Source organism: Erithacus rubecula, assembly GCF_903797595.1.
Source record: "Erithacus rubecula genome assembly, chromosome: 19".
In the NCBI taxonomy this organism is placed as follows: domain Eukaryota; kingdom Metazoa; phylum Chordata; class Aves; order Passeriformes; family Muscicapidae; genus Erithacus; species Erithacus rubecula.
The window spans coordinates 6,620,991-6,644,777 of record NC_136671.1 but is presented as its reverse complement, the minus strand read 5'-3'; the positions used below and the strand labels follow the sequence as shown (position 1 = coordinate 6,644,777).

General features: G+C 38.3%; 1 protein-coding gene across 1 annotated transcript; it reads right to left on the bottom strand.

Annotated features, from left to right (window-relative positions):
• Window positions 1–255: 255 nt before the first annotated feature.
• Window positions 256–19,289, bottom strand: DGCR8 (DGCR8 microprocessor complex subunit). The gene is made up of 14 exons (XM_079322405.1): window positions 19,136–19,289; window positions 12,436–13,435; window positions 11,843–12,005; window positions 10,563–10,705; window positions 9,683–9,965; window positions 8,001–8,198; window positions 7,554–7,655; window positions 6,903–7,001; window positions 6,427–6,509; window positions 5,202–5,302; window positions 4,697–4,803; window positions 4,360–4,487; window positions 3,959–4,072; window positions 256–3,639 (listed from the first exon to the last, which is right to left on the bottom strand). The coding sequence occupies exons 2-14, from the start codon at window positions 13,156–13,158 to the stop codon at window positions 3,556–3,558; spliced, it is 2,328 nt and encodes a 775-aa protein (XP_079178531.1). The 5' UTR covers window positions 13,159–13,435; window positions 19,136–19,289; the 3' UTR covers window positions 256–3,555.
• Window positions 19,290–23,787: the final 4,498 nt, after the last annotated feature.

Here is a 23,787-nt window from a genome sequence, read left to right as displayed (position 1 = left end):
TGCACCCAACACAACTCAAACAGCAACCATTGTTACCTGCTGGGGCAATAAGGATGAACTTTGTTTTGTTTTCCCATGTTCTCAGATACACATTGAAATACTGTCACTGATAATTTTATTTGGTTAATAACAGCATGGCTTCTTGCACTTCACATTTCTTCCCATGGAAAGTTAGGAGGCTATCACTTCCTGAATTTCACTCCAGAACCAAAGCACAGTTTAGTGAATTAGTAAGATAATCATGATGCTTGTAAATACTTGGACATTACAAATATATTTGTATAAAGCCTAACAGCATCACAGAAGAATGGAAGATTACATACAACAGTTAAGTTTATGCATAATAATCTTTCCAAAGTTTTGAGTACCCAACTAATTCAGTTTTGTCTAATAAATATGTTAAAAAAAGCTGATGACTGGTGTTTCAGTAGGTAGCATCTGACTAGTCACTGGAAGTCACAGTAAGTTTTCCGTCAGTACCATGAAGATTCGAATGTACACAAATTTAATCCTTAAAGTCAATATACCACACTTTTGTTGAGAAGCACATAATATGGAAAGCAAAAACTGTCTAATCCCCAAAGGATGGAACAGTTCTTAAAAATACACTCCATCCCTACAAAAATACCCATCTTCCCCTGGATATAGAAGGGATAAATAACAAGTATCAGTGACAAAAGCAGCAGTTTTATGCATTCATACAATCAGATCTAAACCTTTACAGCCGATTACCTAGAAAACACACAAGAGTTACAAGACAAGTTTAGGATACATCTTGAAACACACTGTAAGTGTTCATGCAGAAGCTGAAGTTAATGCAATGATCTATCCTCTATCACAGCAGCTCGTGCTTATGTGCAAATGCAAGACTGTTACACTCCAAACAATAGTAAACATTAAAACACAAGAATACTTCACAATGACATAAACAGCAGTTACGTTGTTTGTTCCAGCAGTTATTGCGCTATTTTCTGGACATCTCTCCAGTTAAAGGCTGCAGCAAGGTCTAATACCATCTTTTTATGTTTGTTTAGAATGCATAATATACGTTCTAGGCTTTGGTTCACAATGAAATCTCTGGATGTTTTAATTAAGGGCAATGGTCACCTTGTGATTCTGATAGTGGCAGACTGAGGTAATACAGCAATCCTCTTAAAATTAATGAAAACAAATTGGTAAGTGAGGCATCTATGGATATTCTGCAGGTGACCTGCAAATGCATTGACATTCTGATTTCAGAAAAATAAAAAGATCTACAAGGGTGATTTGTCTTTTACAGTGCCATCCAAGTACAGATTTTTCTGCTGAAAACACAAGCTAAAATAAAACCTATCTAAGAGTAATACATTTAGGCATAGAAGATAAAAGCCCTGTCTTTATGAAAACAGAAAATTCCCAATAAAAACAATGAAAAGAGACAAACAGCAATCACTGCTTGTCACTACTGCACCAATATTATATACCCTTCAAAAGATGGAGATTTATTAAAGCTATACAAAAAAAAGCAGAGGCAGTGTTTTTTTGTGGATTTTTTTTTCTTTTTTTTTTTTTTTCAGACAGGCCACTTCTTTAAATAATAGTTTATGTATTGTCTTCCAACTACCCGTATCCTGTTGTAACAGGATTACAACTCATGGAACTAAAGAGCTAAATATAATAAAAAAATGGGTGGATTCATATTTGCAGAGACCTCCAAGCGCATCATTTAAACAGAAACAGGTTAAGACTCCATGACTACTCCTGTTTAACCTCAAACACTATATGCAACATTAGAGAACATGAGTTTGAAATATAAATTAAAATCCACATATTTCCAAAGTAACATGTCATGGTAAAAGGAGGTCTTACAATACTGATGCCAACATTTTTAAAATCCAGTAGGCACTAAATTCAATATACTGCAGCACTCTCTATGTAACATGGTAAATTAAAAAACAAAGCTACACAAAACTCAGAATAAAACCAAACCAAACAAAAAAACCCCCCAAACCCTCAAGCCCCCAGATACCTGTTATGTAAGTACCAGGAGGTGCAGCAGGTACAGAGAACTGACCCTTCCTTCCCAACAGGAGCAGGAGTGTAAAAATGGAGCAGTGCAGCTCCTGGATAAATCACTGCAGCTCTGCCACCAGCTTGGCTTTTGCTCTCTTGTTCAAGACCAAACCAGAAAATGGTTGCAGTCAGCCAGTGAACCCCATGTGAAGAACGAAACCACAAGGCAGAGCTTTCACACAGCCACACTATTTCTTCTGTGCTTGGCTTAATAAAGCCTCAGATGACACAGTGAGTACTGCCCGTTTGCCAGGATTGTATTTTAGAGTAGTTGCATATTTGTGATTTTCTTTTTTGAGTATAACCGGTTATGGCCTCATTCTACCTATTACTCTATGTCATATTCCAAATCTACATTCTAATTTTCATTCCAGAAGTTACACACTTGCTTTAAAAACTAAAAATGCCATTTAAAAAGTAAAAACAAAAACTACTTTAAAAAAACCTAAATTGCTGCAGTCAGACTTAAGGTTTGTGTTGACTTTTTTCTGAAGTCTATGCTTTTATGGTACAAATTAAGACTTAGCTGATCAAGTCAGATGCAATCTGACACCAAACAAATGAGAAATTGTTTTATTGCTGGGAAAAGGGAGTGGAAAGTCATTGGCAAAATACTTTCAGACTATCAACCATCATCAGCTGCATTTTGGCTCCAAACTTTGAAACAGCCTTTCAAATTACAGTTTTTATTTTTATCATAAAAGTGGGGCCATATTTTCCCTGTTCAACTGATCTGTAAACAAACACAGGCTCTTTTCACTTAAAATAAACACCAGTAATTTTGAATCTCCAACCTGTTACTCTTAACACTACCAGGTATTCTTGTTCAAGTAGTAACAAAACCTGCATCCTCTAATCTCAAATAACTAAGCCTGGCAGGAGACAAGAAACAAAACAAAAAGAAACGGCGTTACTGGCCTAATCCTATGGCATTAGAAACATTGCTCATCACTTTCCTGTATTTGTCACCAAAGTGTCTTATCAGTGCATATTATTATGTGCTGAAATGCAACAAAACTTTTCACAAAAATAGTTTTAGGCATGTTCATACAAGAAGATGTACATATATTTCTTTTATATATACATATATATGAATGTGTATATATATATATAATATCAGCTCAACCTGTACAGAGATATTCTGAATTTCATACTTAAAATACATCCATTTTAAACAACATGGATGGCTTTCCAGGAGAAAGTGCTTGATTGGTTTTATCCTGTGTGAACATGCCTGTCCTCTGTGCATTTGCCCCAGTAGAGATCTTTATGATCAATTCATTAAACACACATCTCAGAGGTAATAAACAAGGAAAAAAAAACCAAAGAAAAAGAAACTAGGAAAAAGTAATATTGCCCTGATGATGCAAAAAGAACAATGCATAACTGAAGCAGCTTGGATTTTAAAAGTTATCTTGCATTCTGCAGCAAACAATTTTTAAATAATTGTTGAAAATCTAGTTCCTCCATTTGTGTTATTGCTCCCACTTGCATGTTTTCTCATTAAACATCAACAGTACAGAGAGGTTCACTACCAGGTTGAGCTGATTCCACTACTGTCATCTTGGGTTTCTTTCGGGTTTCCTCCTAAAAAATACAAAACCCACCACAGAGGCATGAAGAGAACAGAACCATAAAACAGTTAAAATCCTGAACCACTGTAGCCAAATTTGTGTTAGTTGTTGCAAGAGGCCAACTAGGGTTAATGTTAAAAATAAATGTACAAAGTAGGTACAATCAAGTTATAAGGCAGTTTAAGGGTGACAATCTCCCCAGAAGTAAAGCCCAAATCATATTTTGAGGAGCTCTCTTTACTTAAAATACAGTGTAAAATAAGCACTGATCATTGGTACACATGGCCCATGACATTCATGCTGTTTGTAAATACAGGAGAATATATACTCACTCTCTCCTGTGCCAGTTTTTTCATTTCTTCCTGTAGCTTGTTCAGGATGTGCAGATTTGGCTTGTTCTTTTTGGCATACTGCTGAAGTTCTATCACACTTCTATCAGAAGTTTCCTATTTAATAGAATCATAAGCAACAACTGATCAACTTGTTTTATGAAAAAAAAAAGTACATGGAGCAAAGTTTAGTCTGGTGTATTTCTGTAGTTTAGTCTGGTTTACTTCCTGTTTACTTCCATGAGTCAAACAGGCTGTTTATTTTTGACCTGGGAGATGCAAGATCAACACAATTATTACTGTCAATGAAATCCAGGCACCTTAAAATTTTGTTGCAACTTAATTTACAAGTCCAGAAAACTCCAGTCCCAGGGTAGGTTCTACTCAAATAGAAGCCTGCTCACCTGTTTAACCAGCTTGCTATTCTCTCTGCCATACATTCGCAAGAGAGAGCCCCAATTTTTCACATGTGGATGCAGTAGCTGAAGGATTTTCTGAGAAGCCAGTTGCTTCCCCACTCTTTTATTTTTGCCTGTAAAAATGACCATGAAAGTGTGTCAATATCAGCACATTATGCAATGATAGGTACAAATACTCACTTGAATTACTCAAAACTGAGATACCAGAGAAGAGCAGGACAAGCACACATAAGGCTTGGTGGCTGAACAAGCATCCACAGAATGCACAGCAAAGGAGAACAGGAAGAGGAGATTCAGAGGTCACACCAATTATTGTACTTACACCAGCCTCGCACTGTGTGCTTGCCACAAGTCATGACATATTCACTCTTCTGATTTTTCCCAGGAATCACTTCAAACTTTATAGATGTATCACCCATTCCGTGGTTTCTTAAGCACAAACACAATCAAGATCACATACTAAGTAAAACTACAAACAAGTGAAGTGGCAGCAGTTATCATCTTGGACAGTCATGCAATGGAACTAGATATATTAATAATAAATGTCAATACATTAATTAACAAAGATTTTGCTAGACCAGTAACTTGAGTAAAGTGAAAAAGCAACCCTGTATGAGAGCAAACAAAACACATCTGCCCAACAGCTCCATCCTGAGCTCCAAAGAGGCACAAGCAGCAAACAGGAATTAAAGAGGGCTCAGCACTAAGCAGGTGAGCCCCCAGCATGCCTCTTGCAGGCCCAGGGAGCTCAGGCAGAGCCACTGGCAAACAGGAGGTCCTGAGCCAACAGCTCCCACCACACACAGGTCCTCATGCTGCAGCCTTACCTTTTAAGGCACTCATGGAGAATCTGATATGGAGACAAGAGTCCAGCTTTACTGGTGAGTTCATATACCCGTGAGTCCTCAATACTGATATGGTTAAAATACTGCAAAGGAATTGAAAAGGGTTATTGTGCTTTGTGCAAATAAAACCCTAACATTGTCCTCAAACCTAATTTCTCCTTTGCTACAATAAACTAGTTCTCTTGCTCTGTATTCAGTAATGTAAAAAGTGTTTTTAAATCCATAATGGGTTAAAAGCAACATCATTAAAACTGTCTTACCTAATCAAACATTTGCAGACAGAAATTTTAACTCCAATCTTACATTATTAAATATGTACATAAAAATGACAATGCTATAAATTCTTTACCAGAATTTCTTCCTCAATACAAGGTTATTTTAACTAATTATGATATACTATTTACTAAAATGCTGTGGTTTAATAAAAGAGAACAGAACAGCTATTGGCACATTTGATATTTTACTTTAAAAAAAACAGAAAAAAATTGTCTCCATTTCTTAATGACCATTTCAGTACTGCAGAGCTAACAATACAATTATAAGTTAAAGCAAAGATACAAACAACTGCTTCTGTATATTACTTCATTTTAGAAAACATCTTTTCAGGCTGATTGCTGATTTTTCCTTTACTCCTTACCGATGGTATCACTGATCAATGAGCTATTTAATTCTCCCAGTACCTGAGAACATAGCAGAACTCTCCTCTTAAAGAAATTTTTCATTTGATATTCCTCAAATCCTCATTTCCTCAAAAATCTTAGTCACTGCCTAAACTATGGGATTTCACTATGTGGTAATAAAACCTGTCTCAGAAGCCTGAGCAATTTTCCTTCTTACTTGGTGTTCCAAGATGATCACACAAAACCAAACAACACCTAGCTCTTAACATTTCCTGGCATCAACCAGAGGATTCTGGAAGGCAGGGCAGTACAGGCAGCCTGGTGCCTTGGAACATCTCAGGTGTTTATTAAGGGACTGTTGATCAATAAAGAACCAGTTCTCTGCATCAGAGCACATTTTCTCGTCTATTTGGATAGGAAAAAAAGTAATTTCTTTCCCCTAAGTCTTGCTCTAAATAGAGGATTTTATACTACCATTTGACTGAGAAAACAATCTTACTAATTTTCAGTATGATTTCTGATATTAAATGTGCAACGTTTTAAAAACAAACTCAAGTGACACCAGCCAGGAAGCACCAGCTCAGTACCTCAAGTTCTTGACTGTCTTTGGGCTTCTCCTCAGAGGTCTGTTTAACAAAGTCAGGAATAAGGATTTCCAGTGTAGCACGAGCTGCAGAAAGTGATTAAACATCTCAATTAGGTTTATTTTAAACAAAAACATCTCTAGAAATTGTCAGGCACTTTCTTTTGGTAAGAAATTTATTCACTTACCTTTCAAGGGAAAAAAAGTTCTACTAGCTCAGCTTGATAATTAAAGCCTCATAATTAATTAAAAAAGAAGAAACTACCTTTTAAAAGTGCCTACAAAAGGAAAAGTATTCCAGTCTCATTTTAGAAGTGATACAGAGCCTTTAAGACATAAAATTAAAGTCTCATTATCATCCCGTACTTCTTACAGCTAAACCCCTGTACTGAATCACCATGACCCTCAGAAGCCCAGAATGATACAAAAAGCAAACAGAAACAATTCAGCAGTTGGTACTGAGAAAGAAAAAAATGTTACCAGCTTTATTCTTGGCAAGTTTTTTGCTGCTGGCAGTTCCTGCCCCATAAGTTACTCCATCAATAATCACTGAGGCTCCAAAAGGTTCACTTGGGTTCTCTGGAAATGGAGGAGGAAAGAAAAGAAAGCTTTTTGGAACTTCTGACATACATGAAATATCACCACTATCTAGGTTTGCATTCAGCTTCAAGAGGGATGAAAATGGTTTCTTCTTCATGAAGACTGAAAAATTGTTTGACTAACAGAGCTTTCCATTAACAGACTTAGACCATATACTTCCTTCTTCCAAATAAAGAACTTAAGAGATTTTAAGAGACCACTGGTAATTTGCCAGAACTCAAATATTACTACCAAATTTTTTGCATCATCATGTAAATACAAGAGCTACACATTCCTATATTGAAATTTCAGTTGTATTATGTAGCACATATACAGGAATAGCTTAACTCTGAATAATTATAAGGTGTCCTAAAAAAACAAAACAAAACCCTAAACAAACAGAAAAAAAAAGAATTAATGGAACATACATTATAATACTAAGGGAAAAAAAAATCCCAATATGAACTGATTTCAGTTATAGTTTTTATATATGCAACATTTCTTGATTAAGCATCAAGACCAGAATAGAGTTGTTTAAGGAAACAGACTTACCACATTCAAAGAAATTGTAAACAGGGCGAACCTTTAGGACTCGTTGCATATATTCATGCAAGATGCAAACTTCAGACTTCCCATTGGGATTAATGACAAACTCTGCAAAAAAGACAAGAAGGGAAAACGCTCATTAGTTCGAGTTTTTGAAAGATAATTTCTGTTACAAACAAATCAATACTGAGCAACAGTCAACAGTAACAAAAGCTGAAGACAGTAATTACTTACCAGGACTGTAACCTTAAATATAAATATTTTTAGAAATTAGTCTTTTGAACAGGAAGTACATTTTAACAATACTTTTCCTTTCCTATGTAATATATAAAAAAAGAACACAGAATACCAGATCAGGAAATAAAGGGACTTATTACAGGATTTTTTTATTTTCAGTCAGAGCTGCAATTATCCTCACCACAGCCTATGTGAGCTCCAGCTAGATCAGCTAACCTTTCTTTATAGGTGCATCCTGCACAGACAGGGTGATGAGTTTCTGGTTGGCAGGCAGGATGGGCCGCTCCGACTCCGCCTGCTTGCGCTTCATCTCCCGGTTGAACTGGCGGCGCTCGGCCCAGGTCCGGAATTTTTTTACAGTCACTTGCTCGAAGTCAAAACGCTTTTCAAGATAGCGCCTAAAATCTTCCAGATCTGAGAAACACAAGCAAGTTACTCTCTCTGCTTCCCCCACTGAACAAGCATTAAACTCTCTATGTTCATTGTTTAAACATGCTGTAATTATTTTCTTATATTAGTAGCAAAAGGTTAAGATGCTGATTGGGACTAACAGAAGCAATTTTAAGTTTTCCTATTACAGGATCAAATCCAAAATATCTGTGCTAACCAAAAAGCAAAATAAAACACCATTTTATTTTGTCACTTGATGATTTTACTAATCCCTAACCAGCATTAATACCCAACACAATTTGCAACAAAACATCAGTAATTGCTTTGCTTCAACACCTAATCACTTTCCCTTTACCTGAAGCAATGTACACAGTGAAAGTACAGTAGTTGTGCTTTCAGCCTCAGTTCCCTGAAGTCCAACCCAACTGTTGCTGCCTACTTATTATGCAGTGTTCCATGAAACACTGCACAGTGATGGTCCATGAACTCCTTGGGTATCTGCAGCCTCTGTGCAGAATTTAATTTATTAAATTCACACACAGAGTTCTAAAAGATTGCCCCCTTGTTGTACAGCTGCTTCTCCTTTATAGGATAGTCTGCAAATATAATCAGCAAAAATACAGACTAGCATCCACCGATGTAAACAAACAGAAACAAGCTGCCGGTATGGTTTCCTTCCAAAAGGAATTCCAAATGCAAGTCAAACTTATACTTGCTCACTCAGTATCTTTTTCAGTAATACAGAATAGATCCTATTTAAATAGAGAGAGAGAGACAGGGGAACTTCATGTAGAAAAGTTTGTGCTTATTGGCTTTAATTTTGCTGCTAAATATTGATTATTTGGGGGTTTTTTGTTTAATATCTTTTGGCATGGTTTCTGGACTGGACATGACACACAGTGACAAGTTTTATGTCTGAACACTACAAACACAAATGGCAGCCTATGATCCATCCCAATATTCTGAGCAGCAGCAATTTACAGGAATGGGATTCTCTGGTATGCAGATGTATGAAGTAACACATGAGCCTCCTCTCTGAGTTTGTCTCTGTTAGGTGGTGACTTTGGCACAACATCTTTAGACTACTTTTTGTGTAGAGACTATCAGATTTGTATAAATGAAATAATGAAGCATCACACCCCTTTGCATAAGTGCAACTGTATTTGCATGACATAGTCTGCTAGACTTGTGCAAACACACAAATAGTTTAACTACATCATTTATGTTAAAAGAGATCATGAAAATAGATACAGAGTGTGCACAGAAAAGCCTACTTGAAGAAGTCACACAAACACATTTGACAACAGCAAATATACACACTGATATAACTGTTTCTTATACAAAGGCTACAGGACTAAACTACCAAAATGCTCACTTTTTTGTGGAAAGCTTTTCCATGTGGACTCTCATGGCTTCAGGAAAGATTGTAATTCAGTAGCAAGTCTGGAATAAAACTTCCCAAATAGCATTACCTCAATTCAAGAAAAAACTCCAATTCCCATACATACCTACAGATTCATCTTTACATACTTCAACTTTGGCCTTAACTTGCCCCAAAGCTCCTTGTGCTGCATCTCCCCCAGAGGGGTCTTTGTCATCTAAAGGCCCAGAATCAGCAGCAGTGGAATCTGGCTCTTCTGTCTGGCAGTCCAGTTCTGAGGATTTATCTAGGTGCTTTACAGGTGATACTTCCCCATTCGGGGTTATGTCATTGTTTTGTTCCCTTTCCTCATTTTCCTTCATTTTTTTGTAATGAAAGCAGGGAATGCTACTAAGGGGAGGATCATGTTTCTGCAAATATAAAATAATACAGAAGGTTTCAGTATCTTAAGGTCACCACAAGCAAAACTCAAACCCAAAAGATGCAAGCAAGATGAAAGCTATCAGCACCCAGCCTAGGCTCAAGCTTCTCTTTGATTCTGTTCAGCTACATGCAGATACTTCATGCTTTCATCAAATCCATTGAGCCTTCCTGAGGCATAAACCCATGGCACTAAATCCATTTTCTGGATTCCTAGGGTTCATCAAAGTCATACCCTTACTTCTGCAAATGTGGACCATAAGCCATAGTTCAAACTAATTTACAGTTACAAATAAATGATCCCTATGTATGTTTCATGGTGCAATAAACCCCCAATTTTGCAGCCATACTAGGAAAGTGAAGGCACCAAGCAAGATAATCTCATCCACTTTAATTGCCCAAACAGAAAAACAAAGCACCTAAGAAAAATCATATCAGATTTTCAGACACAAAAGAATTTCTTTCTCAAGGATCTTAACTCAAGCACTGGAAACAAGCCTGCCAAAGCAGATAAATATTCAGTTGCTTCCAGGAACATATCTAATTTTTTAATCTTAGTAAGTATTTAAGTAATTGACAGCTCTCACCCTTATGCTTCCTGTTCCCAAAAAATAAGGTCTAGACCAGGTAACAACTCTAGATTCTCTGTGCAGATATACAGGAATGCCCGAGTTATGGAATGTCATGATCCATCCATCTGGCAAAGGTTCTGTAGGAGGGCGGCCACGACCTTTAAAGCAAATAATGGCTTTAAACTTGGAAGACTGCTTAGAAGATTAGAAATAAAAATTCAGGTTTTTATTTATTGTTTTTTCTGTTCTAAAGAATAAAATGGCACTGAAACAAGATTAGCAATGTTTTGTAGAGAGATGCTGTTTTAGTAACAAGGTATGTGTCTCTAACCCAGACTAAATACTACAAAATTACAGATTCCATGACATTCTCAACTAAAGGCAATAGTAGCAATAATTTTTATATAGACTGATTTGTTTGTTTCATCACAGAATTCTCTTTAGTCTTTATACTTATCACAAGCACCACTGGAAAGTATTTACTGGAAAAGTCATATTTGCTTCAGAAATAACTTCATTTTTGGATAAAAAAAATTTCATTTGACACTCTGGAATAAATTTGCATTTAAACACCACCAGATTCACAGACCCCAAAGAGCCAGCAAAGAGCTCATCTCTAAGTCAAGATCTCATGTCTCACTAAATTAGAAATCTGAGACTATTGATTTTTGCTGGAAGCTTCCTGGCAAACCTCTGTTACTATATAACTTTAAATTTTAAAAAGTTATTTTGTTTTTTATTTCAGAATATAGCAAAGCTGTAAAATGTGTGTGTTTAAATTTTAATTCTAATTCAGAATATTTTCCATTACATTCTTCTGTATGGGTCTGTGTTCAAATCTTCTTTATTAGTAGTTTCTAACACAATGAAATTGGATAAATGTAAGTCACTGACTTTTCTAGTTACTATTTTCAACCCAGATTGCATTTGTAGAGACCTCACATGGGGCAATTTCAGCAAAAGAAGTTATGTAACTGAAGCAGGAAAAAGGCCAGAATATCCAGAGACAAAACCCTACTTCAGCTCCCCACCATTGAGGTAACAGTCTTCATTATTTTATACCAATCCACACACTAAAATATTCTTATTACATACAACAGATCAAAAGCAAAAATCAATTTTACTGTCCAAGAACGTGAAAAATCATATTCCACAGCCTCCCAACAATAAAATTCTCCAACTCATTAATGATTTCACACAAACTGCTGTCCCACGTTTCACTTGTGGATGTACTCTTGCTCTACAGACACAAGCCATACACAGGACCCACAGTTACTAAGTGCACATTAACTTACTCTTCAGTACAGTTTTAATTTTGGTCATCATTGGCTGCACGCTTGTCTCTCCATCAGACTGGTGATCACTTTCACCACCGTATTTCTCATTATCTAATCTCCTTGTTTTGGGTGCTCGAAGACCCTCTTCCAGCAGAGCATCCACATCATTATCAAAGTCATCCTGAAAGAGACTTCATCAGACACTATCCTTCTGGGCCTACCAACCTCCCTTTTCCCTTGCAAAGAGAAAGCAGACATTTGTGATATGCACTTCCATACAGACAGAAATTAGGAATATCCAATGATTCCAGTAAAAAGACTGAAAAATAAGAAAATAAGTTTGTGAGAACTAGAATCTACACGATAAAACGAACTGCAATTGTGTGATAAGACTTTCAAATGCTGTTTTTACAGAAAACTATAGAAGCTACAACACAACCCATAAGTTTGACTAAAACAGTTTACAGAGGTTCTCAGCCAAAGCTCTGTCTCTGAAAATTCAGCAATTTTGACTCACGTACTGCACACTTCTAGAACAGATTATTTCTTGGCATTTTTTTTCTAGCCACTTGGAAACCTCTTAGTCAGAAAACACATGTGGATTTACTTACCTCATATGAGAAATTCAAGGTTTCTTCATCCACTTTATCTCTCTGAACGATTGCTTTAGATGTGAACCCTCCTCCTTCTTCATCTATTTCCATCAAATTGTCGGTAAAGTCTTCTAACTCATCCAGAACTGCAAATTCCACTCTCTTTTCCTGATCAATATCATTTTCATCATCCTTCTTGTCATCATTTTCACCCCCTATCCCTACAGCTTTACCATTACTACCACCAAAAGGACAAACATGCAAATCCCCATTGACATTATTAATACCAAACTCTGTATCTGCCTTATAATCCTGCTCAACTCCAGTGTACAGAACTTTCCTATCTTTGCTTTTGCAGCTTTCTGTAAAGCTAACACTAATCTTCACATCCTTCAGTAACTTAAGATCTGGGGTGAACTTTCGAACTGACGGTGCGTGACGAGCAGTTCTGGGGCTTTGGTCACTACTGTTGGGGTCTATGATAAGACGACTTTTGTAGCAGGCAGATCCCTTTGTGAGCAGCTGTGTTCTGCAGAGACTGTGCGTGTCCCCAGCAGGGGTATCTGACTGTCCATCACCACCAGAGCCAACGTCCATTACCTCTGCGTCACTGGACGTTTGCAGGGGAGGTGGTGGAGGCTGTTCGTTGGGCGGCAGAGGTGGCCGACAAGTGTGATTCTCCACATTCATTTCTCTTGCAGGTTCTTTAGGGAGGGGTGGTACATTTTCATAGTTCTCCATTTTAAAACTACTGTTTTTTAAAAACACAATGCTTTAATAAATGTTTATCTCTATATCCCTAACATGCACAAGTCCATCAGGATTGGTTTATCATGTTCTATTCAATATGCAACACTGATGATTCAGTTAAGCTGACTACATTGTTCTTTTCATTAATGTAGACAGCTTTCAGAATCACTGTCTCAATTATTGGAAATCACAATGCATTCAGCTTAAATAGCTGAAGACTAAGAGCGCATCTTCACTGGACAAGCTGGTCTCCTTTTCTTCTTTCAACCTACAAGAGGAAACAAACACAAAAAAAATTGTCACAGAAAAAAAAATGGAAATAGTATTCCAGGCAGAACGAAAACATGTCACTCCTTCCAGCATAAATTTCAAGTAGAAGAATGACACTTTTACAGTGAGAAAAGCAGGGTACCCAGATACCATCTTGAATGAGGCTGAAACTAGAGTGGTTTTATTGCTCGAGCTGTACACCAGCACAAGAATTTATGAACAGTTACTTTTATGATTAGTTAACTATCTCTGCTTGGTTAGCAGGCAGGACATTAAGCACAGCAGGCTAAAAACTGCATTTTGGGGAAGCTCTCCCATAATCTGAAACAACCTGGTATTTAAGCCATACTTACCCACACAGCAGAAAGGATAATTAGCTTACAGTTTAAGACAATCTGCAAAACCAACAAGAATTTAAAGATTTTAAAGCCATGGTCACGGCTTTTCAAAATTAAAGTTATCAGCCATTTCTGAAATATCACAATTTACTAAAATATCACAGAAAATTATTCTCTAGATAACCAGATATTAGACATTTGATCCTGTATTTTGCACTATTATGGAACTATTTATTCATTATGTCTGAGGAATACAGGTTCAGACAAAGCATTTAAGCTCAAATTAATTTTGGAAGGTATTTAGAACCTGGAAAAAGTATTCAATTGTTCTAGGACATTTTACAGGGGATGGAAAGTGTCTGTTAAAGGTTTATTTTTCACATCAGGTGGTTCTCTCTACCATGTCTATGATGGCTTCTTCAATTATACTTTTGTCATCTGTGCAGGACCATGAGCATCTGAGGAAAAGAAGCATCATTTCTTACCTGCTTATTTTGACTTCTCCAAGTCCCTCCATGCCAGCCCAAACCAGGTTCAAATCTTCCTACAAGCTAGAAATGAAACACTGTCACTCTGCCCCAGGCAGCTGGTTCAATCTGCTCTGTTCAAAGTATTCCCAGCTAGCAGAGGAAGTCTTCTTATTTTGGAAAGAGAAACTCCAAGATCTCTCATGTTGCTGTGTAACACTGAAGGCAACAGGGCAGAAGGTCTGGGTTGTCATGAGGGACTTAGAGAAACCAAGGGTGAATTCTCTCATCTATTTCTATGCCAGCCCAGGCAGAACAAACCAACAGCATTATCCAAACTGGGAAAAGGCACAAAGCTGGGAATCAGAAGTTTAAAATGGGATCAATTAAAATTCAGCAACATACAGAAGTTACCTACCTGGAAGCTGGAAGAAAGCATAGCATATGACAAAGGAAACTCTAAGATGGCAACAAAGCAATTTTTACTGGGGCTCGGAGGAATTCATATTTTGAATTTTCATTTTCACATTTTTCTTTTTTTTTTTTTGTTTTAATTGTGTGTGGGGTTTTTAAAACCTACTGAAAATTTTGACATATCCAACATGCTGAGTTTGACATGCATTATAAAATGAAAAAAGGAAAAACTGGTAAGAACTCTAAAATAATCTTATCTTCTCTGATACCAACACATTAATTCCCAGATTGAAAAATGGCTCATTTACCAGTAAGACAAGCAATTCTATATATTTAAATCCATTCCATGCTACAAGATGGTCATACAGTGACCTCAGCAACAAACAACTCCTTCATCTTTCAAAAGGTTCTGAAACATATAGTGAATACCCCTAGAAATATATTTATCTAAAAAATTTTAATCTTCAGATTAAAAAAGAGAAAAAAAAAAGTGAATGATAAATTATTAAATTCCTCACAGTAAATCATTAGTGTCTTAACTCTGAACAAAAGAATCAAAAGTCACAGCATGAGTTCAGTAACTCCTGGAAACTAAATGCCTAAGTCATATAATTTTTTCATCTTGAGTCTTTAGAAGACTCTTAAAAAGAACAAGTAATTCACATAGAAATGGAATACTGAAATCAGTATTCCAAAATTTGAGAGCAAAACCTTGTGTTCTGGGAGCTCCCTGGTCCAACAGGACTTATTTTTGACAGGGCTAGGACAAGATCATGAATGTCACTTCCAGATCCCTGATACACATCCTGCTCCTATGCTGAAGTATTTTAACACCACCAATATCAAAACATAAGAACTTAACCTTTACCTTCCCAGCTTTGGTAGTTCACTAACACAACACCTCTGCTCTTGGCAGGAAAGATGTCTTGTTATTCTATTCAAGCATGGGTAACAATTATATTCCTGTTGTCTTCCCTTTTTTGCTGGCTGAGACGATGAATGGCTGAACAGCAACTCACTGCCAGGACTGTCTGCTCCTCAGTGCACACACTGGGTCAGGAAAAGTATTAGACCAAGATAGGTTCAAATGAGCTTTTTCCATTTCTAGCCATGAATCTGCCACATCCCTAGGGTAAGATAACAGTCTGGTAGTGATGCCAAAAAGATTTTCGCTTTTCATAAAATTTTCATATATCTGCAGCTCTGTGGACTACTACTATATGGTTATATAGCTCCTTAATTAACTCTACTACTTTTCCTACCCTTTCTCTTAGATTTTAGGTGTTCTGATAAGCTGACCTTCTAAACACATTCCTGGAGTATTGTTTAGTCTTATTTTAAGTAGGGAACCAACAAGAAGACACAATAAAAAGTGGCCAGGGAACCTTTGGACCAACTCTAAGGGCTGACCCATGGGTGGGTTACTGGGGCAACTGAATCTCCTATTGGATGTACCTGTTAGATACTCTAATTAATTAACCTTATAACAGAAACCCAGTGCCAGGTGTGCCCATAACCACTCATCTGGAAGCTTATAAGGAAAGGTCTGGTTCTGACTATTCCAACACTGTTGCAAGGGTTTTTTTCTCTTTTGCTTACAGGTAACCTAGCTCTACAGTTACAGTGGGGTACAATACCTGCCTATCAGCCACAAAAGCAAGGCAGAAGCAGAGGAACACAGGTCCAATTCCCATCTACTTCCCTGCCAACTGACATTACAAAATGCCCTTTATAATAGGGGGTGGGAAAAAAAAGAAACAAATAACAAAGCAACAAAACCACAGAGCTATCAGGTATTTGAAAAGTCAGAAGGTGTTACAAACAGCCAAATGGGCCTTACATAAGAGAACATAACAGCCACACACAAAAAGACTCAGCATACCAAGTTACATAGAATCGTCAGTTTCCTATTGTCATCCTTCATTAAACTGTCCTGAAGTAACAGATTTTATTCTCCAAGGCTCCACCAAATTGCATTAACAGTTTCCATAAGGATTCCTTCCAAAGGAACAGAACACCACTGGCAGCTGCACCAGGCAGTACAACACTGAAAATGAGTGCACAGCTCATGCTCTGCAGATCACCAATACAGGGAATTTCCGTATTTTTTAAATGCTTACTCTTATTTTAGCTGATCATTTTTAAAAAGTTTCATGTCACAAAGTAAACTAAACAATAATACAGGGGTGGGGGGCATATAAATGTATGGTAGCAAACTGCATAGGTCCCAAAGAAAGCAGAGTAATCTTAGCCTGGCTGTTTTACAGATGTCCTTTAAATGCAGAAAAGAAAAAAAAAAAAAAAAACAAAAAACAAAACTACTTTGTTTCCACAAGCAGCCAGAAAATGGATGGGAGAGAAATACACAGAGAAGGGTCTCTTTTTTCAAGGCATTAAAAAACCCCAAAACCTTAACATTTGTAACCAGCATCCCCAAACTCAAAGAAAAAATTCCCTTCAGTTACAGCAGGTCAGCAATGAATTTAATAAAGAACATATTTTCTCTACAAATACCTGTAGCTTCAGCAAGGATCAGCATACCACAGGTCCTCTCTTCAAAAAGTCATTTTTGAAAACAAACTGTGACAGAGATTGCTTCACATTCAGTGGACTCCAAAAGGAAGAGTGGCTCATAGCAAACTCTCCTATTTGCTAACCAAATATAAAGTCCTCATCCTCCACCCCAAATGGCAACTCAGGTGCTGATCCATTAACCCATATCAAAATAATTCCCCACCCACATTCTTCTACCTTCTTTTTACTATACCTAGGGTGACTTTTCAAAACATACAACTCTAGAAATAAGTTAATCCTATTTATTACCACTGATAAAAAAAATAAAAAAATAAACAGAAACAAAACCTGAAGAGACGGAACTTATTTTCTTTAAGCCAGAACTGGAAGTATCAAAAGAAAATACTCTTTAAGATAACATTACATATAAGAATTCATATCTTCTCATTATCATCTTTAGAGTGGAAAGGTTCAAAATGAAACAACCACTTTGTGTAAGTCAGTCACCAAGGACAGTTAAGAAAATGCAGCCAGAGCCCAACAATAACATTATCAGTGGCAAATACAGACAAGGCTCAAGAACTTCTCCAGTTCATGACACTTAATTCAATTTCAGAACGAACAGAGTACATAATTTTGGAAAGCCATTCTCAGAAATGGCAAAACAACAGTTGCTTTTAGAGCTTGAGCAGCTTTCTGGCAGGGTTTAGATGGTTGGATTAATTATGTAAGACAAGAAATTGATTTACAAAAGGCGAAAATCAGAGCCTAAGAAGGAGAAAATATATTCTTCCTTTCCCATCATATGTAAGCTTCGTACTTGTAAAGAAAAACAACTAACAGAAGGAACCCTCCTCCTTCTCTAAAAAAGTCAAAACAACCCTGATAATCAAAAGGAGCTGCCCAAAAAAAAACCCCTAGTGACCCAACTCCTCACTCAGAATTAAAAATAGGAGCCCCTAAGTTTAATTACCCGAACAGAACAACCTCTCAAATCACAAAACAAAAATAAAAGATCTAATTCCAAGACCTCAACCTAACGGAATAAGGAAATTGAATGTGTTCACCCAATTCCAGTTTATGGTCGAGCAACGCCTGGATATTCAGGTCTCAGCGGGAAAACAAACTTTGCAGACAAACGCGAAGCCTTTGGAAAGGGGGTACAAAAGAACGAACTGTTTCCAACCAAAAAAAAAAAAAGGTGAAGAAAGCTGGGACAATTAACCGTTCAGAGGCTGAACGAGATTAATTCGTTATTCAGAGAAAGAACACATAAAGAAGAAGCCTAAGAGTTACAGAGACATCATATCACCTTCACCGTACCAGAACTAAAAAAGTGCCTATGTGCCCGCACACACGTCGGTGCCTTTTCCTCCCAACTCTGCTCCGGAGCCGAGACACGCTCGTGTCTCCCGTGCAAAGGGAACAGGAACCCCCCGCGCCCCCTTTGCCCAGACACACACGGACCGAGGGAGCCCCGAGCCGATACCCCGGGCCAGGAGGGGCCGAGGGTACACACACGGCGTTTCCTTCCCTTCCACAAGCCTGAACACAATCCCACGGTGAGACGAGTACGGAGGTGGCTGGAGGAAGGGAACGATTAAAAAAAACACACACACAAAAAAAAAAAAAAAAAAAAAAAAAAAAAAAAAAGCAAACAAAAAAATACCAAAACAACCAAAGAAAAATCCTGAACAAAACAAAACACAACTCGAGCTCCGAGCGGAGGCCGCTCAGGCCGGGCGCAGGGGAAGCGCCGCACGGTGATACCCGCCGGGCCGGGCGGCGGCTCCCAGCGATGGGAGGCGGGTGCCCGGGGAGAGGCGCTCCGGGCTCCGCGCCCGGGGGCCGCTCGGGGCAGGCGGAGGAGCGCGGCGGGCCCGTCGGCGCCGCGGCCTGTGGAGCGCAGGGTTTGGTGCCCGCGCAGGCCCGTCCTGCCCGTCACCCCGCGGGGCCCGCACCCACCTGGGCCATCCCCGGCGGCCCCGCCGCGCCTGTGCCGGGGCTGCGGGTGAGGGCGAGTCCGGCCGCCTCACGATCGCCGTCCCGCACTCCGCGCCGCCGCCATCTTTAAACGCCTGCGCTGGGCCCCTCCGCTCCCCGCGGGCGGGACCCCGCGCGCGCCGAGCCAATGGCGCCCGCAGCGTGCGCGGTCCCCGATTTGAAATGGCGGCTGCCATTGGCCCGCTCCCCTGGCTGTCCCCCCGCTCCGCCAATAGAGACGCGAGAGACACCCGCCCTCACAGGCCCGGGCCATGGCGGGCGGGCGGGTCCTTTGTGTGGCCCGGGCTCTGCTCGGGCCTTTTCGCCCTCTACGGTCCGCCTACAAAATAAAAAAATCAAAAAACCACTTTCCCCTGCAAACGCTGTTTGGTGTCTTTAAGCAGCAAACCTACAGCATTACTGCTTCAAAACTGATTTACCTAAAAAGGATAAATGGAAGTAGGGCCATTGCTGCCGCTCTATTTACCAAGCAGTTCACAGAACAAATCCCAAATTTGACTGCAATGTTTAGACAGGATTCCTAAATGATTATTGAAAATGTCTTATACAATTTATGCAAAATTACTTCTAAAGTGTTAATAAACATTTGCTGCCCTAATTTGCTCTATTATTTTATAATTTACGAGCAATATAGAGCTTTTATTTATATACTTATTTACAGGGTTGCTTCTTTTGTCCTTCACAGGTTTAAAGTCAACATCAGACCAAAATACTGTGATAATGCATCCTGGTTTCACCACCAACACCATGTTTGTGTTTGTTTCATGTGTCATTTCAGGACATGAGAATATTTTTCTAGTATTTCACTGATCTCATGTCTTTGAGGTCCCCAAATACTGCTATGAAAGACAACTAATATTTTAATAAAACTTAAAAACTTATTCAGAAGACTGCTTTTCCATCTTTGTGTTAGTGTCTCTGGACCAACACATCTAATGATAGGGTAATAATTTGGACATAATGTCATGGTACCGTGCCAACACAAAGATCAGGTTACTGAAACTGCTTTAAATCATTGCAAGCTGCTCTCAAAAACTGAACACATTTTCTACTAAAAGCAGTTTCTAATTTTTAATTCCTCATAACAGGCTGTTGCACTCAAGCCATTATTTTAGCGATTTTTAAATTATGACTGCTTTTATTAAGGCTAAAACAAAACACTTCAGAATGTGCATTTAATAAATACCCCGGTCTGCAAAGCAGCCACTCATGTCACATTTCAACTGTCAGAGCTGAGGAAAGATCTCACAATTAAGTAAATAGCTTGAGTTGATGCTGGCATTTGCTGTGTCAGGTCACCTCAAATTGCTAACACTGGGATAGAAGATTGCTCCTCTCAAAGGGCTTATCAAAATACAAGTATTGTGACTCATTGGCATCCCATTTATGTAATTGTATAAATGAACTATTGCAGAAAGATCACATACTTCAGAAAACAAGTGAAATTGTTAATATGTATATGAACAGCAGTGATTCAGTTAGGATTGGATGGGGCACACAAAGATTTTTGCATGGAGAATCAAAATGCTTGAAGTGCTTAAAAAATGAAAAAATAACCAGAGTTAGTTTTTGTGGATGTCTATAATATGGTGTCTTAAACTAATGGTGCAACAGCTGATTCTTTGAGACACAGAAACTGCAGGGAAATAGACTTCTAACTATTCATAAACAAAAGGATAATAATCCATTAACAAGACAATGTTTTCATTAAAAAATGCTCACATGGTGGTTAAATTTTTAAACCAGAAGGTTGATGTGACCTCTGGAGAATTAAATTTGATCCGATCTGCATTAATAAGGCGCAAAATTCACCTGAAAATTTTCATCACCTGGATTTCTGATGGAAGACTTGTCAAACATGCACAAAAATCTTCAGCTTTTGAATTAGAAGTGTGCAGGTCCACCTGCATGGTGCAATCAGAATTAACCATAATACCCTGAAGTGTCATTATCAACAAAAAAACAGTTCCTAATGACAAGGAAATTTTCACATATATGACACCAAAGGCTGGATATAAACTACTGCTGTCAACACAAAATACAGCAATCAAGCCTATAAAAACAAAACTAGGAGCTTCCCAATAAAGTGAACTGGCTGCATTCATGGGAGTGAAAATTAGGTGGAGCCAGTGGCTTTTTCATATTCTTCCTATGTCAGTAACTGCAGCACATACTGTGCTGTTCCAGCAGCAAAAGCTGCTGCAAGATAAGTTTTGCTCAGCCTGCATGACTTTTATTTCAGTAAAGTAAGTTGCACTGCAGCTTTCTAGATCTGTTTGGGCACTGGCAAACTGGTATTTGCTTGCATTACGTGTCTTTGTCTTTCACTTTTTGCTGCAATCTGTTCTCCTCAATCTAATCTCTGTCAGACATCACTTCATAGTCATGGAAGGATGTCAAAAGGACCCCATGAGCAATCTCAGATCAGTTCTTGAATGTCAAAAGAGGTGGTTGATTGCTATAAAAAATAATCAAAGTAGGCACATTCTTTGGCTAAACGATACCACAGAATTACTAATCTTGTTCTTGCCATTCACATATTCAGCATAAACTAAATTGTGTTGTCTACAGAATCACATATGACTTCTGATTTTCCTGTTGGGAACTCTTCAGCCAAATGGTTCTCCCAAGTTTCAGACTGCTGGCAGAATTTTCCCAAAAACGCAGACATTTTTCTAAAGATAAGATTGGTTAAAGTGGTCTAAGAGGTCAAATCAAAAGTAACAGCTTTACACTGAAATCTGGAAATCAAAACAAGAAAATTGAGGCCAAAACCAAGTGACCTTCACATTAGAAACTGGGCTGCACAAGCCATTCAGAAGGAACATTCTGCTCAATTGCCATTTGCACCTGGGCTGGTGCTATCCTACAGTGACTGAGGCTTCCCTTACTTGTTCTTCTTACATAGAGCAAACCTATTCCTATGGCTGAAAATCCTGCATTCCTAAATACATTCAATTTATCTAGGGGGAATATTAGACTAAAAGAAATAATATCTATCTGGGACAGAATAGTAATTTTCATACTTTGCTTTCTATAGGCCCTGTCATCCAAACAGATCAGAACACTTTTCTGAAATAGGCAATATCTGCTCTTTATAAACTTAAAAGAAAAAAATTTCTGAGGCAGCCTCGTGGTTGTTTGTACATTATGTATCTCCACCAGTTAAACCACTCCTGCAAGTCAATTTTCATCACTTCACAGAGTTGTGGTAGTATTGCACTGACAACTACTTCAGACATTCTGGCTTTCTCCCCAGCTGCTGTTGCATGGTAATTTTTCTTGTGAGCCATTATACACTGTGATGTTTGTAACTCAAAACTGTGGTAACAAAGCACACTTAGTTGTACACTCTTAGTGTGAACAACCCCTCTCTATAGTGCTGGCAGCACACAGACATAAATCAGGAGCATAATCTTTGGCTGTCAAAAATCCAGGTGTAGTTGCACTTATATGAGGAAAACCATAAATGTCACTATCTTTATTTTCCCTGACAGAGGACAAGTAAATTAAAAGCACAGTTGTGCTGCTAGGGTTGTTTTTTATGCAACTGCCATCCTGGGATTGCTTTGCCAGTCTAAACTCATGCACATTACAAGAGAGAACTCAGACTTGACTGGCACAATATATTGCTAAAGAAAACAGAAAAATCTGCAACTGCCATATTGCAAAGACAGTAAAACAACACATCTAGAAGTACAATAGGCCAACATATGAAGATTTATGCAGCATAACAATTTGTGCAGAGAACTTAATCTTCATATGAGGTGCATTTCAGTCTATTTTGCTCAGGTTAAACCCATTACCTGTTGGAGAACACTTGGTGCATTCCTCAAGCACACTTATCTGCTCTGTTCCATCTGAAACTTAGATCCAGTGACCTGAGGCTGCCCTGAAATGTGAGCCAAGGCACAGTAAACAGGGACTATCAGGAAAAAAACATGTTAAGGGCACTAATCAAACCAGGGTGATAATGCAGACCCATCTGTAATTGAGTGGACAGTTAATTCCTCTCTAAATGCCAGTCATTCCAGTGAGACACAAGAAACAGGAGATGGATAATGCATCTGACTAAGATGTGGCTTTACATAGTTATTTTGAGTAGCTATTGACAGCAGAGATAGTATAGAGAGGAAAAAAAAAAAAAAAAAACCCTAGCTTTCTCATTCACCTTTGTCTTGGAAAAGTACATTCCTTTAACAAAGGCAAAAACCTCAACCATTGAATACTAATTATAATGTTGTACCACAGGAAGAGACTACTGGCCCCACATACTTTCCAGTTAATTATTTAATATATCTTAATTAACATCTGAAAAATGATGTGGTTTCTGCACTGAACAGAAGCAAGCAATGTGTTTACCTGTCTGGCTGTGTTACCTGTTACTGACCAAGGCTGGCTGTGTGTGTCAGGTGAGACAATGATGGAAAACACTCCTGCATCACCAGAGTGAAAAGTTCAAAGGCACCCAAGTGCCTTAGCAGCCACTGTTCTTCTTGGAGGCCTCAAAAAGAATAGGATCACAAAACAGAACATCATTGTGTGTTCTCTGTTTTCCCTTTCCTTTCTCCATCTTCTGATCTGTATGCTTTTGTTTATTTTTCTCCATTTAT

Excerpts from the sequence above, each read along its gene's own strand:
- DGCR8 (XM_079322405.1), bottom strand. The coding sequence starts at position 13,158 with ATGGAGAACTATGAAAATGTACCACCCCTCCCTAAAGAACCTGCAAGA. Across the intron at positions 9,966-10,562 it reads TGGGAACAGGAAGCATAAGG|AAACATGATCCTCCCCTTAG; the intron begins GTGAGAGCTGTC and ends TTATATTTGCAG. Across the intron at positions 4,804-5,201 it reads CTCCATGAGTGCCTTAAAAG|AAACCACGGAATGGGTGATA; the intron begins GTAAGGCTGCAG and ends TTTGTGCTTAAG.